The sequence below is a fragment of the Lissotriton helveticus genome, chromosome 5_1, assembly GCF_964261635.1.
Source record: "Lissotriton helveticus chromosome 5_1, aLisHel1.1, whole genome shotgun sequence".
Classification (NCBI taxonomy): domain Eukaryota; kingdom Metazoa; phylum Chordata; class Amphibia; order Caudata; family Salamandridae; genus Lissotriton; species Lissotriton helveticus.
The window spans coordinates 2,080,996,797-2,081,014,531 of record NC_136065.1 but is presented as its reverse complement, the minus strand read 5'-3'; the positions used below and the strand labels follow the sequence as shown (position 1 = coordinate 2,081,014,531).

The window sequence follows — 17,735 nt, the reverse complement described above, 5'->3', positions numbered from 1 at the left end:
AAAAATGTCACAAAAAAGATGACCTTTCCAGCAAAAAAGTTTTTCCTTTTGGGATTTCATTTCACAGGGGAACAAATAAAGGAAAGGAAAAGAAAGAGGGAATAGTGGCTACAAGGCCCTGAGAAGGGGGCCCCCACACCCTGACCTTGCAGATTTCTATAGTGCTTAGAGGCCGAGGGAAAGGGGGCCCCACACCTGGACCTTGCAGCTTTCTATAGTGCGTAGAGGCCCAGGGAAAGGGGGCCCCACACCTGGACCTTGCAGCTTGCTCTAGTGCTTCGAGGCCCAGTGAAAGGGGGCCCCCTCCCCATGGCCTTTGAAGCAGTAACAAGGCCTTTCTTAAAACACTGCCCCAGCACCAGTTTCTCTGGCTGCTCCCTCCTCCCCTCACCCACTGCTCCTTACCTGTGTCCAGCTGGTCCTGGAAACAAAGGGGCCTTCTGTCACCTAGCAACAAAATGCAGACAGGGAATGGCTGGTACTCAAGAGAGGTGTTGCCTCGCCCCTGACACTCTGAGCCCTAATTGCTGGCCCTGCCGCTTTGACTTCCCCACTCTGTTTGTCCCTCCCCCCCACCCCTGCACCCCCAGGAATGCCACCAAGCGGTCGTTGACACCAGACATCTCTGATGTGTATTGTAATGTGTGGAGAGGGGGCCCTGGTGGAGCAGGGGGGCCCCCTCCCTCTCACCTGAGCGTGAGGCCCTGGGCGGCTGCCCATACTGCCCATGCCTAGCGCCGGCCCTGCCCAGACCTTATCAAACCACGGCATTCTAAAGTCCTAGCACCTCATCAAACCAAGGCCTTCTGGAATCACATTCCCTCATCAAACCAGGGCATTCTGGGGTCCAAGCTTCAAACAAAGATGCATGTTGGAATCCTGACTTCAAACACTAAAACCTTCTGACATACTGACAGCTGGTTAGGATCATCTAGTTGCGTTTGCTTATTGATTCTCTCCAGTAGACTTGAAATCACCAGATTCTGGATGTGCCAGTCACCGACAGTGGACCGTCAGTCAATCATTAACTGCGGCTGTATAGTGTGTGTCCATCAGGAAAGGAGGGGTGTACTGAGCTGGTGTGTGACTGAATGAGTGAAGGTGGGAGGTGCCGCGTGCGCACGAGAGCTGCAGATGAGAGACTGAAGGAGGGAAAGGAGCATGAAGTGAGGGGACAGAGGAAGGAGAGAGTTCATGGGTGCGAGGGGGCTGGGCACGGCTTTAAGTGGGGAAAAAACTGGGGGTGCTCTAAAAGGGGCGGGGCAAACATAGAAGGGGTGTGGCCTAAGTAGGTGCGTGGTCTAAATAAAGATAACTAGTGTAGCAGTACCCCCGGCTCTGACAAGCCGTCAGCTCTAGGACTCCTCAGAGCCCCCCCCCCCACCCCCTCTGTGTGGCAGCCGAGGCTGAGACAGCTTCCCAGACACACACAGCCGCACCCGAATACTTCACAGTTCTTTATAAGATCATTTCCATGTTAATGGTTCTTTATCGTTTTTTCACCCCTTCTGAGAACCCCTGCATCTCCACACTTCCTACTACTGTGCCCACGGGCGTTTTGTTCAACAGTACTAAAGCTCCCTCCTCCCTTTCGTCGCCCCGTGGGGTGCTTGTCCCCAGGACACTGAATAGGCCCTTCTGTGGCTTTAACACTGGCGGTAAAGTGCCCTATCTCTGGTTGATGGAAGCAGGCACACCTACCCAACCACAGGGAGGCGCCTTGAGACAATGACTCTTTATTTGTGTGATTAGGCGCATTGAGTCCTCGAGGGGTGTGTGAAGCACTATATACGGATAACCCTGGGAACAGTACTTTAAATGGGCCGGTACCGTCCGGTACGGAGTACTGGCACTTTTTTATTTAGAGGAGAGTACCGGCACTTCTCAAATGAAATGCAATACATTAATTGGAAAGTACCGGCACTTCTCATAACCAAGCAGGTACTCTGACCTGCACTTTTATTTTTCGATTTCAAGCACTGCCTGGGAATGAATGCAGAGTGATTCCTGTTGATCAGGGGCCGGATTTAGAGGTGGTGGCGGCACCCAGTGCAAATGTCCTTTTTGGAGCCGCACCTTGACCTCCTTCACAAACTCCCTCATAACCACTCCCCACACACTCCCTCATCTCTCCATAGCCTCTAACACACATTTCTTTTATTTAAAGTGCTACTCATAGTTCGCTCATACTCAGTTCCCGTGGTGCACGTTCTTGGCAGCAGGCAGATTAACCCTCCGTACTACTGTATGAGGACCCAACACTGGCACGTGCCAGCATTCCGATCTCTCACCAGTAGGAACATTAATCAACAGTTATCTTGCCATTTGTATCGTTTCCTGAAAACTGCCTGATGCTCAAGGAAGTTCACGTGCTTTTAAACCAAAAGTTATTTTCAGAAACAGTTCCACTCTGGTGCGACTGCACCTATCGCACCGCTCTACAGTCGGCCCTGCTATTCATGTTACACAACTCTGGGGAATTCTCTCACACCACCACTACCCCTCAAGTTTACAAAGTACTCTGTAAGAACAAGGACTGAGGACCTCTCGACGCCACACCAAACCTGGCGCCAGAGATGTCTCCAGTGTCCGGAGCTCGACTTCTATTTGCTATCGGTTTTGTGCTTGTCCCCGAGTTTACTACTGCTATTCCGTTTTCAATTATAAATAATGCTGGACTACAGGCACCAGAGTCCAAAGCCGAACTACAGGCACCAGAATACAAAGCGGTGCAAGCTAAAAAAAAAAAACACCTGAGAACTGCTTTAACGAAAAAACAAGTTAATCCCTCTTCGAACCACCATACATCACATCCCCTTGGCAAACTGCAAAACAGGAAGGAAAGCATGCTTCCTCGAGCCAGCAGTGTGCAGCCTCCGCCCTCCCCATACAAATATCGTGAGAGCTCATGTGAACCAAACCCAGGACTGCAGCCGGGGAGGGCAGGAAATGCACTGGTTGTAGCTGGACAGAGAAAGGCAAAGGGGTTAAGTCACTGAACCCTACAGAGATCAGGTTAATCAGTAACCCCACATCACAGTGAGCGGCCAGCCACATGTGGCCCTGCTGGTTAAGGAGAGGGGAGAGCACCCCTTATGCGGATCTCTGTGGTCCATAAGACTGGGTAGAAAAGAGACACAGGAAGGGTTCATCTTCACCTTTCCATCTTCAAATTGAGAGACGTTCAGTTTCAGCTCCAACGGGGTCTCTCGTCCAGAGGCGCACTCTCTTGGTGTAGCGCTTGGAAACAAAAGCATCCATTCATTGTTTTTTTTCTATTTCGGGGCGTGTTTTAAGGGTGTTACCTTGGCGCAAATTCGTTTTTATAAAGAGGAGCTTAAAGTTCCATCCAACAGGTGAGCGTCTAAAGCGCTTAGAAAGTCGACGAGAAAAACTTGCGTCATGTTTAAGGAGGGCACATGCGAATCAGATAAAGTTTCAAACAAAACAAGTTATCGCAGAAAAGAGGTACAGATGGGGAGGGGCTTCTTAGATATGGGGTGGCAGCGGAGATCCCCGCCCTCAGGGGTCAGCGACAAGTGATAGCGAGGCGCTGCCTCTTACCTTCACGAAGAGCTCCACTCGGCACTGCTCGTCCGACATGCTGGCCGAAGTGAGGGGAGTCGGCGCCGGGAGGGAGGGCCGTCTAGATTGTCCTCTTCTGACCGTCCTGCCCCTCGGGGTGCCCCTGAACCTCCGTGTGCGCTGCCGGCACCTGCAGAGCCCTGCTTCCGGTCCCCAGCACTCCGTCCCAAACTTCCAAACAGCAGCAGTGCGAGCGGCGGGAGGGATTCTGCGCCCGGACTCAGTGCAAGACTTCACCGCACGCCCAACTGCGGGATCAGAGCACAGCTAGCTCCTGCTTCGGCTTCTCGGCGCCGCGCCCTCAGACTGCCCCAAAGTTGTCTTGAAAGGGAGCGATTCTGAGTTGGAACTGAAGCGCTGACACACCCAGGAAAGAGCAGAGGCGGTCCGCGCACTGCTCGCAGGAGTGACTCACTCTGACTGAGGCCAACTCGCCCCTCCCACCGAGGCCCGGCCTGGAGGAAAGAAGCACGCTTCAGACTGAACGACTGTGTGAGGGGTCCTGCCCCACCCTCCCACGGAGGCCCGGCCCAGACACTGCTGCAATAGGGAGGTACACTCCACGGGTGTGTGAAGGGTCCTGCCCCACCCTCCCACGGAGGCCTGGCCCAGACACTGCTGCAATAGGGAGGTACACTCCAGGAGTGTGTGAGGGGTCCTGCCCCACCCTCCCACACAGGCATGGCCCAGAGACTGCTGCAATAGGGAGGTACACTCCACGAGTGTTTTATTTTTATTTATTTAATGCATTTTTATAAAGCGCGGACTTTACCCGAAGGTGTCAGAGCACTGTACAATAGAACCAGTTACGTTACATGAGAGAACTGTTGCAGGAATAAAACAAACAAAAATAGCAGGCCATAGAATCGGAGCGACGCAGGCAAAAGGCACACAATCTCAAGCACAGCATGAACAGGCTGTACAAGCAAAAATAAGAATAAATATGACAAATTATACAATGACTAAAGAACTTATTGGCGAACAATAGCAGGCCATAAAATCAAAACAAGCAGGCAAAAGGAACACAATATCAAACGCAGCAAGCACAGGATGTACAAACAAAAAAAAATATTTGTGACAAATTTACAATGACTAAAGAACTTCCTGGAGGGGTCTGAGAAGGAGGGAATTAGTTCTGAAAGTGTCTTTGGAATAAAAGATTTGAGGTACGCTTTGAAGATCTGGATGGAGGTGATGGCACGGAGCAAAGGAGCAAGCGAGTTCCAGATTCTCACCGCATTACCTGAGAACGATTGTGACAATAATTTTTCCCTTTTGAAGGAGGGGGGGGTTCAAGCAGGAACTTTTACGCATTTCGAGAAGGTCTTGAGCCTCCAGACAGTTTGAGTTTATTTGCCAGATAGCGAAGGGAGGAAGAGTGCAAAGCTTTGTGGGTGATGCCCGCTGTAGACAGGATAGGAGTGATGTGGTCACTACGTTTGGACCCTGTAATGAAGCGAGCTGCTGAATGGAGGACGGATTTGAGGGGGGAGAGGTGAGATTTGGGGAGGCCAGTCAGAAGAGAATTACAATAATCCAGTCTAGAGAGAACTAGCGATTGGACCAAGGTTTTTAAGTCATTCTCCGGGAAGAACCGATGAATCCCCCATAAAAGGCGCAGTTGATAACATGCGCTCTTGGCCATGGAGTTGATGTGTGAGATTAGGTTGAGTCTTTTGTCAAGTATGACACCTAAGGATTTAGCGCAGTCCACAATGATGTGTTTACTGTTGAGTAGATTCGATTGATCCATCCAGGATTGAACAGGAGGTGGAGAGAGAGAGAACTAGATAAGAGGAGGAATTCTGTTTTGGAGGGATTGAGAATGAGTTGGTGAACTAACATCCAGTTATGAATAGTATTGAGAGTAGAGCTGAGTAGTGAGAGATCATGAGAGGAAGACACCTTGAGGTAGATTTGGGTGTCATCTGCATAAAGATGGTTGAGGATTCCAGATTTGGTTAAAAGGTTCCCTAATGGTTCCAGATAGAGATTGAACAGAATGTGGGCAAGGATAGAACCTTGAGGGACGCCTTGACCAACCATTAGTGGAGACGAGAGACTGTTTGCAATCTTGATCATTTGGGATCTGTCTGAGAGGAAAGAGGCAAACCATTTGAGTACTGTGCCTTCCACGCCCATTCTCTGTTGAAGAATGTTAAGGAGGGTGTTGTGATTAACAGTGTCAAAAGCTGCAGAGAGGTCAAGAAGAATCAGAAGGCACCATTCCCCCGAGTCGAGAATATGCAGCGCATCATCGATCACTTGCTGCAGGGTTGTTTCAGTGCTGCAGTTTTGAATAAAGCCCGACTGGAACATGTCGAGGAGATTATTGTCCATAATGTGTTGGGAGAGTTGTTTTGTAACACATTTTTCTGTGATCTTTGAAAGAAAAGGGAGATTGGTGATGGGGCGGAAGTTATTGAGGTCATTTGCATCTGCAGAGTTTTTTTTTTTAGAAGGGGGGTAACCTGTCCTGTTTTGAGGACAATTGGGAGGGATTCTTGACTGAGGAAGAGATTGACTAGCCTGATCCAGTAGGAGAGAGTGTTAGTATAGAAATCAATGGCGATGCCACTGGGAATGGGGTCGGAGGAATGGTTGGAGGGTTTGGTTTCGCGGATGCATTTGAGGAGATCAACCTCTGAGATGGCGGCAAAGTTCTGCCAAGTGACTACGGATTTTCGCTCCTCGATGGGGGTGGGGTGGTTGACCTGTTTCACCAGAGATTTTCCTTTTGATCGAAGAATATAGCGAACTCAGTTGCTTTCTTAGAAGCATCCTCAGGCTTGATGGTTTGGGGAGAACAATTAGGGTTTTTGATGAGGTCGAAAAGTTTTTTGGGTCTGTTTTTAGCTGAATCGAGGAGGGATCTGAAATGTGATGTTTTTTCCTGGAAGATGTGCTTGTGGTATATGGATCTTGCTGAACATAAAAGAGAGAGGTTGGGGGTGGATGGAGATTCTCTCCAGTGCTTCTCCAAGATTCTAAGGTTTTTCCTTTCGTCATAGAGAGCTTTGTTGAACCAAGGAGCTGATGGGGTGGGTCTTTTGCTTTGGAGTGGAGCAACCTTGTCGATTTCAACTGCAAGAATTGAGAGGCAAAGTGGAGTGAGATCGTTGACATCCGTATTGGGGTCTAGACTAGGAAGAGACTGCATAGCAGAATCACATAGAGTCTCAAGATCAATGTTTTTTGTGTTGCGGAACCATGTAGAGGCTCTTTTGGGTTGGCCGAGAGTTAAAATGTGAGAGAGGTGAAAACAGAAGGGAATGAGGAAATGATCAGACCAGTCAACACGGATGGGTGAAGCAGTGGTAATCTGGTCTGATTTGGAAATCACAAGGTCCAGAATTGAGCCCTTGGCATGTGTAATTTCCGAGCAGTGTTGTGCAAGATCGTTAGCTGAGAGAAAGGTTGCAAGCTTGTTGGCAGCCGAGTCTTCCACAGAGCCCCAGTGGAGATTGAAATCGCACAGGCATGGCCCAGAGACTGCTGCAATAGAGAGGTACACTCCACGAGTGTGTCAATGGTCCGGCCCCTCTCACGGAGGCTGGGCCCAGACACTGCTGCAATAGTGAGGTACACTCCACAAGTGTGTGAGGGGGCCCGCCCTACCCTCCCACGGAGGCCCGGCCCAGACACTGCTGCAATGATGAGATACACTCAGTGCTTTAAATGGGAAAAAATAAGTGCAGGTACTCATTAAAATGAGCTAGAGGTGTAGTGAGGGGGTGGGGCTAAAGGCAAGACATGATGATACTTCATGACTTCTATATTAGTTGCAGCACACACCAAAACACGAGAAATATGTTTATATAAACAAAGCAAGTTAACTAATTAAACAAAATGAAAGAGAAATGCTATAATATGTTAACATTTCCTGTTTTTTGCAATAGATGCACCTTCTTAATGCCATACTGTTAATTACTGTTGTTTGGCACAAAACCATATATTTTTCAGCACATGAGTAGGAAGAAACTGAAAATACCCCCACGTCGCACCAAAGCTCTTATGGCACCAAGCAAATGAAGCAAATCATCGTGACCCTCCTCAGAAGAAATCTCTTGTCTCTTCCATAGATCTATCCATTCATACTTTCATCCTACCATTTACCTGCTGATGTCCACCATTTAACCTTTACATTCTGTCTTTCATCCATCATTCAGTTTTTCACCATTCCGTCTGTCCACCCTTCATATACAAACCTATCCATTCATCCAACTCAAAACCTATCCATTCATCCTTTCACTCATCCATCTCTTTATCCACCCTTTCGCTCAGTCATCAATCCTTTCGCTCATCTGTCCATCAACCCTTTCACTCTTTTATTTCATCTATCCTTTCATTCCATCACCCTTTCACTCAATCCCTCCTTTCTCTCATCCATCCTCGAGCTCTTTCATTCATCCTCCCTCCCTTTATTTCATCCATCCAATCTTTCACTTATCCACCCATCATCCACCCTTTTATCCACTCATCCACCCCCTTTCACTCCGCAATCCATGCTTTCACTCATCCATCCATCTATACATCCACCCTTGCTCACTCGTGCATCCATCCACACACTCACCCACTGAAAATACTCCCACTTCAACCCAAAGCTCTTATGGCACAATGTAAATGAAGCAAATCATCATGACCCTCCCCAGAAAATAGCTCTTGTCTCTTCAGATCTATCCATTCATTCTTTCATCCTACCATTTACCTTCTGATGTCCGCCATTTAACCTTTACATTGTGTCGTCTGTTCAGTCTTTCATCCATCACTCAGTTTTCACCATTCCGTCTGTCCACACTTCATATCCAAACCTAGCCATCCATCCATCCATCTCCAAACCTATCCATTCATCCTTTAACTCATCCATCTCTTTATCCACCCTTTTGCTCATTTATTAATCCTTTCGCTCATCTATCCATCAACCCTTTCACTCCTTTATTCTACCCACCCTTTCATTCCATCAGTCTTTAACTCAATCCCTCCTTTCACTAGTCCATCATCCACCCTTTCATCCATCCTCCCTCCCTTTCATTCATCCATCCAATCTTTCACTTATCCACCCATCATCCGCCCTTTTATCCACTCATCCACTCCCTTTCACCCAGCCATCCATACTTTCACTCATCCATCCATTCATTCATCCATACATCCACCCTTGTTCACTCATCCATCCATAACATTTACACTATCAATACAACGTTCATTGCCGCATTCTCCATGAAAGTTGTGACTCATTGTATCATGCTCTTTTTGACCACTCCATCTGACACTTCTTTGCAAAAATGAGCCGGGATAGTGTGACTGTGATTGACAGCACAGGCCCTGAATGGACCCTGCTCTGTCAAGCACAGCTTGATGTTGAGCACCCTGACATTATGCAAATGAGCCCTGCTGAATAGCTCAGCTGGGGCTCAGAGCGGGGCTGCAGAAGCAGCGCCTTGGCTGCTAAAGACACGCTCCACTCCAGCTCACCAGCATAGGCAATGGGCCTTACTTTTCGTGAGTACCGGTACTCTCCACGGCAGTAGAGAAGTGCCGGTACTCAGTGTGATAAATCTGAGAAGTGCCGGTACTCAGTAGCGGTGAGTACCGGCCCATCTAAAGCACTGGATACACTCCCACTCCACAAGTGTGTGAGTGGTCCGACCCCTCCCACGGAGGCTGGGCCTAGACACTGCTGCAATAGTGAGGTACACTCCACGAGTGTGTGAGAGGTCCCGCCCCACCCTACAACGAGGGACTGGCCGAGACACTGCTGCAATAGTGAGGTACACTCTACGAGTAAGTGAGAGGTCCTGCCCTACCCTCCCATGGAGGTCCGACCCAGACACTGCTGGAATAGTGATGTACACTACCACTCCACGAGTGTGAGGGGTCCTGCCCCACCCTCCTAGGGAGGCCAGACACTGCTGCATTAGTAAGGTACACTCCACGAGTGTGTGAGGGGTCCCGTCCCTCCCTGTCACAGAGACCTGGCCCAGACACTGCTGCAATAGTGAGGTACACTCCCACTCCAAGAGTGTGTGAGGGGTCCTACCCCACCCTCCAACGGAGGACTAGCCCAGACAGTGCTGCAATAGTGAGGTACACTTCACGAGTGTGTCAGGAGTCCCACCCTACCCTCCCACGGAGGTCCGGCCCAGACACTACTGCAATAGTGAGGTACACTCCCACTCCACGAGTGTGTGAGGGGTCACGCCCCACCCTCCCAGGGAGGCCGGGCCCAGACACTGCTGCATTAGTGAGGTACACTCCACGAGTGTGTAAGGGGTCCCGCCCCACTCCCCTAGGGAGGCCTGACACTGCTGCATTAGTGAGGTACACTCCCACTCCACGAGTGTGTGAGGGGTCCCACCCTACCCTCCCACGGAGGTCCGGCCCAGACACTACTGCAATACTGAGGTACATTCCCACTCCACAAGTGTGTGAGGGGTCCCGCCCCACCCTCCCAGGGAGGCCAGACACCGCTGCATTAGTAAGGTACACTCCACAAGTATGTGAGGGGTCCCGTCCCTCCCTGTCACAGAGGCCTGGCCCAAACACTGCTGCAATAGTGAGATGCACTCCAGGATTGTGCAAAGGGTCCCGCCCCTCTCTCTAACAGAGGCCTGGCCCAGACACTGTTGCAATAGTGAGGTACACTCCACGAGTGTGTGAGGGGTCCCGCCCCTCCCTCCCAGGGAGGCCAGACACTGCTGCATTAGTGAGGTACACTCCACAAGTGTGTGAGGGGTCCCGCCCCTCCCTGTCACAGAGGCCTGGCCCAGACACTGCTGCATTAGTGAGGTACACTTCACGAGTGTGCGAGGGCGGGGTCCCGCCCATCCCTGTCACAGAGCCCTGGCCCAGACACTGCTGCATTAGTGAGGTACACTCCATGAGTGTGTGAGGGGTCCCACCCATCCCTGTCACAGAGGCCTGGCCCAGACACTGCTGCATTAGTGAGGTACACTCCACGAGTGTGTGAGGGGCCCCACCCATCCCTGTCACAGAGGCCTGGCCCAGACACTGCTGCATTGGTGAGGTACACTCCACGAGTGTGTGAGGGGTCCCGCCCATCCCTGTCACAGAGGCCTGGCCCAGACACTGCTGCATTAGTGAGGTACACTCCATGAGCCTGGCCCAGACACTACTGCATTAGTGAGGTACACTCCACGAGTGTGTGAATGGTGCCCCCTCCCTGTCACAGAGGCCTGGCCCAGACACTGCTGCATTAGTGAGGTACACTCCATGAGTGTGTGAGGGGTCTCACCCATCCCTGTCACAGAGACCTGGCCCAGACACTGCTGCATTAGTGAGGTACACTCCACGAGTGTGTGAGGGGTGCCCCCTCCCTGTCACAGAGGCCTGGCCCAGACACTGCTGCATTAGTGAGGTACACTCCACGAGTGTGTGAGGGGTGCCCCCTCCCTGTCACAGAGGCCTGGCCCAGACACTGCTGCATTAGTGAGGTACACTCCACGAGTGTGTGAGGGGTCCCGCCCATCCCTGTCACAGAGGCCTGGCCCAGACACTGCTGCATTAGTGAGGTACACTCCACGAGTGTGTGAGGGGTCCCGCCCATCCCTGTCACAGAGGCCTGGCCCAGACACTGCTGCATTAGTGAGGTACACTCCATGAGTGTGTGAGGGCGGGGTCCCGCCCATCCCTGTCACAGAGGACTGGCCCAGACACTGCTGCATTAGTGAAGTACAGTCCATGAGGGTGTGAGGCGCCCCCCCTCCCTGTCACAGGGGCCTGGCCCAGACAATGCTGCATTAGTGAGGTACACTCCACGAGTGTGTGAGGGGTCCCACCCATCCCTGTCACAGAGGCCTGGCCCAGACACTGATGCATTAGTGAGGTACCCTCCAGGAGTCTGCGAGGGCGGGTCCAACCCCTCCCTGTCACAGAGGCCTGGCCCAGACACTGCTGCATTACTGAGTCACACTCCACGAGTGTGTGAGGGGTCCCGCCCATCCCTGTCACAGAGGCCTGGCCCAGACACTGCTGCATTACTGAGTCACACTCCACGAGTGTGTGAGGGGTCCCGCCCATCCATGTCACAGAGGCCTGGCCCAGACACTGCTGCATTGGTGAGGTACACTCCACGAGTGTGTGAGGGGTCCCGCCCATCCCTGTCACAGAGGCCTGGCCCAGACAATGCTGCATTAGTGAGGTACACTCCACGAGTGTGTGAGGGGTCCCACCCATCCCTGTCACAGAGGCCTGGCCCAGACACTGCTGCATTAGTGAGGTACCCTCCAGGAGTGTGCGAGGGCGGGGTTCCGCCCATCCCTGTCACAGAGGCCTGGCCCAGACACTGCTGCATTAGTGAGGTACCCTCCAGGAGTGTGCGAGGGCGGGGTTCCGCCCATCCCTGTCACAGAGGCCTGGCTCAGACACTGCTGCATTACTGAGTCACACTCCACGAGTGTGTGAGGGGTCCCGCCCATCCATGTCACAGAGGCCTGGCCCAGACACTGCTGCATTAGTGAGGTACCCTACAGGAGTGTGCGATGGCGGGGTCCCGCCCATCCCTGTCACAGAGGCCTGGCTCAGACACTGCTGCATTAGTGAGGTACCCTCCAGGAGTGTGTGAGGGCGGGGTCCCGCCCATCCCTGTCACAGAGGCCTGGCTCAGACACTGCTGCATTAGTGAGGTACACTCCACGAGTGTGTGAGGACGGGGTCCAGCCCCTCCCTGTCACAGAGGCCTGGCCCAGACACTGCTGCATTAGTGAGGTACACTCCACGAGTGTGTGAGGGTGGGATCCAACCCCTCCCTGTCACAGAGGCCTGGTCCAGACACTGCTGCATTAGTGAGGTACACTCCATGAGTGTGTGAGGGGTCCCGCCCAGCCCTGTCACAGAGGCCTGGCCCAGACACTGCTACATTAGTGAGGTACACTCCACGAGTGTGTGAGGGGTCCCGCCCATCCCTGTCACAGAGGCCTGGCCCAGACACTGCTGCATTAGTGAGTCACACTCCACGAGTGTGCGAGGACGGGGTCCTGCCCATCCCTGTCACAGAGGCCTGGCCCAGACACTGCTGCATTAGTGAGGTACACTCCACGAGTGTGTGAGGGGGGGCAACCCCTCCCTGTCACAGAGACCTGGCCCAGACACTGCTGCATTAGTGAGTCACACTCCACGAGTGTGTGAGGGGTCCCGCCCATCCCTGTCACAGAGGCCTGGCCCAGACACTGCTGCATTAGTGAGGTACCCTCCAGGAGTCTGCGAGGGCGGGGTCCAACCCCCCCTGTCACAGAGGCCTGGCCCAGACACTGCTGCATTACTGAGTCACACTCCACGAGTGTGTGAGGGGTCCCGCCCATCCCTGTCACGGAGGCCTGGCCCAGACACTGCTGCATTAATGAGGTACCCTACAGGAGTGTGCGAAGGCGGGGTCCCGCCCATCCCTGTCACAGAGGCCTGGCTCAGCACTGCTGCATTAGTGAGGTACACTACAGGAGTGTGTGAGGACGGGGTCCAGCCCCTCCCGGTCACAGAGGCCTGGCCAAGACACTGCTGCATTAGTGAGGTACACTCCACGAGTGTGTGAGGGTGGGGTCCAACCCCTCCCTGTCACAGAGGCCTGGTCCAGACACTGCTGCATTAGTGAGGTACACTCCATGAGTGTGTGAGGGGTCCCGCCCATCCCTGTCACAGAGGCCTGGCCCAGACACTGCTGCATTAGTGAGGTACACTCCACAAGTGTGTGAGGGCGGGGTCCCGCCCATCCCTGTCACAGAGGCCTGGCCCAGACACTGTTGCATTAGTGAGGTACACTCCACGAGTGTGTGAGGGGTCCCCTCCTCCCTGTCACAGAGGTCTGGCCCAGACACTGCTGCATTAGTGAGGTACACGCCACGAGTGTGTGAGGGGTCCCGCCCATCCCTGTCACAGAGGCCTGGCCCAGACACTGCTGCATTAGTGAGGTACCCTCCAGGAGTGTGCGAGGGCGGGGTCCCGCCCATCCCTGTCACAGAGGCCTGGCCCAGACACTGCTGCATTAGTGAGGTACACTCCACGAGTGTGTGAGGGGTCCCACCCATCCCTGTCACAGAGGACTGGCCCAGACACTGCTGCATTAGTGATGTACCCTCCAGGAGTGTGCGAGGGCAGGGTCCCACCCATCCCTGTCACAGAGGCCTGGCCCAGACACTGCTGCATTAGTGAGATACACTCCACGAGTGTGTGAGGGGTCCCGCCCATCCCTGTCACAGAGGCCTGGCCCAGACACTGCTGCATTAGTGAGGTACACTCCACGAGTGTGTGAGGGGTCCCGCCCATCCCTGTCAAAGAGGCCTGGCTCAGACACTGCTGCATTAGTGAGGTACAATCCATGAGTGTGTGTGGGGCCCCCCTCCCTGTCAAAGAGGCCTGGCCCAGAAACTGCTGCATTAGTGAGGTACACTCCACGAGTGTGCGAGTGCGGGGTCCCGCCCATCCCTGTCACAGAGGCCTGGCCCAGACACTGCTGCATTAGTAAGGTACACTCCCCAAGTGTGTGAGGGGTCCCCCCTCCCTGTCACAGAGGCCTGGCCCAGACACTGCTGCATTAGTGAGGTACACTCCACGAGTGTGTGAGGGGTCCCGCCCATCCCTGTCACAGAGGCCTGGCCCAGACACTGCTGCATTAGTGAGGTACACTCTACGAGTGTGTGAGGGGTCCCCCCTCCCTGTCACAGAGGCCTGGCCCAGACACTGCTGCATTAGTGAGGTACACTCCACAAATGTGTGAGGGGTCCCGTCTCTCCCTGTCACAGAGGCCTGGTTCAGACACTGCTGCATTAGTGAGGTACCCTCCAGGAGTGTGCGAGGGCGGGGTTCCGCCCATCCCTGTCACAGAGGCCTGGCCCAGACACTGCTGCATTAGTGAGGTACACTCCATGAGTGTGTGAGGGGTCCCGCCCATCCCTGTCACAGAGGCCTGGCTCAGACCCTGCTGCATTAGTGAGGTACACTCCACAAGTGTGTGAGGGGTCCCGCCCATCCCTGTCACAGAGGCCTGGCCCAGATACTGCTGCATTAGTGAGGTACCCTCCATGAGTGTGTGAGGGGTCCCGCCCATCCCTGTCACAGAGGCCTGGCCCAGACACTGCTGCATTAGGGAGGTACCCTCCAGGAGTGTGTGAGGGCGGGGTCCCACCCCTCCCTGTCACAGAGGCCTGGCCCAGACACTGCTGCATTAGTGAGGTACACTCCACGAGTGTGTGAGGGGTCCCACCCATCCCTGTCACAGAGGCCTGGCCCAGACACTGCTGCATTAGTGAGGTACCCTCCAGGAGTGTGCGAGGGCGGGGTTCCGCCCATCCCTGTCACAGAGGCCTGGCCCAGACACTGCTGCATTAGTGAGGTACCCTCCAGGAGTGTGCGAGGGCGGGGTTCCGCCCATCCCTGTCACAGAGGCCTGGCCCAGACACTGCTGCATTAGTGAGGTACACTCCATGAGTGTGTGAGGGGTCCCGCCCCTCCCTGTCACAGAGGCCTGGCTCAGACACTGCTGCATTAGTGAGGTACACTCCACAAGTGTGTGAGGGGTCCCGCCCATCCCTGTCACAGAGGCCTGGCCCAGACACTGCTGCATTAGTGAGGTACCCTCCATGAGTGTGTGAGGGGTCCCGCCCATCCCTGTCAGAGGCCTGGCCCAGACACTGCTGCATTAGTGAGGTACCCTCCAGGAGTGTGTGAGGGCGGGGTCCCGCCCATCCCTGTCACAGAGGCCTGGCCCAGGCACTGCTGCATTAGTGAGGTACACTCCACGAGTGTGTGAGGGCGGGGTCCCACCCCTCCCTGTCACAGAGGCCTGGCCCAGACACTGCTGCATTAGTGAGGTACACTCCACGAGTGTGTGAGGGGTCCCACCCATCCCTGTCACAGAGGCCTGGCCCAGACACTGCTGCATTAGTGAGGTACACTCCACGAGTGTGTGAGGGGTCCCACCCATCCCTGTCACAGAGGCCTGGCCCTGACACTGCTGCATTAGTGAGGTACACTCCATGAGTGTGTGAGGGGTCCCACCCATCCCTGTCACAGAGGCCTGGCCCAGACACTGCTGCATTAGTGAGGTACCCTCCAGGAGTGTGTGAGGGCGGGGTCCCGCCCATCCCTGTCACAGAGGCCTGGCCCAGGCACTGGTGCATTAGTGGGGTACACTCCACGAGTGTGTGAGGGCGGGGTCCCACCCCTCCCTGTCACAGAGGCCTGGCCCAGACACTGCTGCATTAGTGAGGTACACTCCACGAGTGTGTGAGGGGTCCCACCCATCCCTGTCACAGAGGCCTGGCCCAGACACTGCTGCATTAGTGAGGTACCCTCCAGGAGTGTGTGAGGGCGGGGTCCCGCCCATCCCTGTCACAGAGGCCTGGCCCAGACACTGCTGCATTAGTGAGGTACACTCCACAAGTGTGTGAGGGCGGGGTCCCACCCCTCCCTGTCACAGAGGCCTGGCCCAGACACTGCTGCATTAGTGATGTACCCTCCAGGAGTGTGTGAGGGGTCCCACCCATCCCTGTCACAGAGGCCTGGCCCAGACACTGCTGCATTAGTGAGGTACACTCCACGAGTGTGTGAGGGGTCCCACCCATCCCTGTCACAGAGGCCTGGCCCAGACACTGCTGCATTAGTGAGGTACACTCCACGAGTGTGTGAGGGGTCCCGCCCATCCCTGTCACAGAGGCCTGGCCCAGACACTGCTGCATTAGTGAGGTACACTCCACGAGTGTGTGAGGGGTCCCGCCCATCCCTGTCACAGAGGCCTGGCCCAGACACAGCTGCATTAGTGAGGTACACTCCACGAGTGTGTGAGGGCGGGGTCCCGCCCATCCCTGTCACAGTGGCCTGGCCCAGACACTGCTGCATTAGTGAGGTACACTCCACGAGTGTGTGAGGGCGGGGTCCCGCCCATCCCTGTCACAGTGGCCTGGCCCAGACACTGCTGCATTAGTGAGGTACACTCCACGAGTGTGTGAGGGCGGGGTCCCGCCCATCCCTGTCACAGTGGCCTGGCCCAGACACTGCTGCATTAGTGAGGTACACTCCACGAGTGTGTGAGGGCGGGGTCCCGCCCATCCCTGTCACAGTGGCCTGGCCCAGACACTGCTGCATTAGTGAGGTACACTCCACAAGTGTGTGAGGGCGGGGTCCCACCCCTCCCTGTCACAGAGGCCTGGCCCAGACACTGCTGCATTAGTGATGTACCCTCCAGGAGTGTGTGAGGGGTCCCACCCATCCCTGTCACAGAGGCCTGGCCCAGACACTGCTGCATTAGTGAGGTACACTCCACGAGTGTGTGAGGGGTCCCACCCATCCCTGTCACAGAGGCCTGGCCCAGACACTGCTGCATTAGTGAGGTACACTCCACGAGTGTGTGAGGGGTCCCGCCCATCCCTGTCACAGAGGCCTGGCCCAGACACTGCTGCATTAGTGAGGTACACTCCACGAGTGTGTGAGGGGTCCCGCCCATCCCTGTCACAGAGGCCTGGCCCAGACACAGCTGCATTAGTGAGGTACACTCCACGAGTGTGTGAGGGCGGGGTCCCGCCCATCCCTGTCACAGTGGCCTGGCCCAGACACTGCTGCATTAGTGAGGTACACTCCACGAGTGTGTGAGGGCGGGGTCCCGCCCATCCCTGTCACAGTGGCCTGGCCCAGACACTGCTGCATTAGTGAGGTACACTCCACGAGTGTGTGAGGGCGGGGTCCCACCCCTCACTGGGGTCCCACCCCTCCCTGTCACAGAGGCCTGTCCCAGACACTGCTGCATCAGAAACAGCTTTGACACAGACTCCGATACAAATAAGAGTGGTTCCCTTCTGTCGGAGGCCAGGATCCAAGTCTTCTGGGGTGAGACAGGGGAGACTGCTGAAGCTAGAGGGTCACCTTCAATGCAGAGCTTGAGTCAAGGTAAAAGAAACCGGACACTTTCACACTGAGTTGGACCAGTACAGGGGAGAGGGCTTCGGCCTGTGCTCGGTCTTGTACATCTGCTACTGATCTATAAAACTTGGGGTGATCGAACACACATTTCTCTTGGATGTCATGTCAAAAGGTTGACGTACATGTAGAGCAGGATCAGCGTTTGAAGGGTGAGTGCCCACTTTGCTGCGCTTGAACCACCTGATGCCAACCCCCCAGGGATTGTGAGGTGTGGGATTACCAGGCCC

General features: G+C 54.5%; 1 protein-coding gene across 1 annotated transcript in view; it reads right to left on the bottom strand.

The window, feature by feature from the left end:
* Positions 1 to 4,007, bottom strand: part of CLIC1 (chloride intracellular channel 1) — a 132,370-nt gene extending 128,363 nt beyond the window's left edge. Inside the window, exon 1 of the mRNA XM_078646040.1 lies at positions 3,565 to 4,007. Within this exon, the coding sequence (XP_078502166.1) occupies positions 3,565 to 3,603 (39 nt within the window). The 5' untranslated portion in view covers positions 3,604 to 4,007. The remainder of the gene's footprint in view (positions 1 to 3,564) is intronic.
* Positions 4,008 to 17,735: the final 13,728 nt, after the last annotated feature.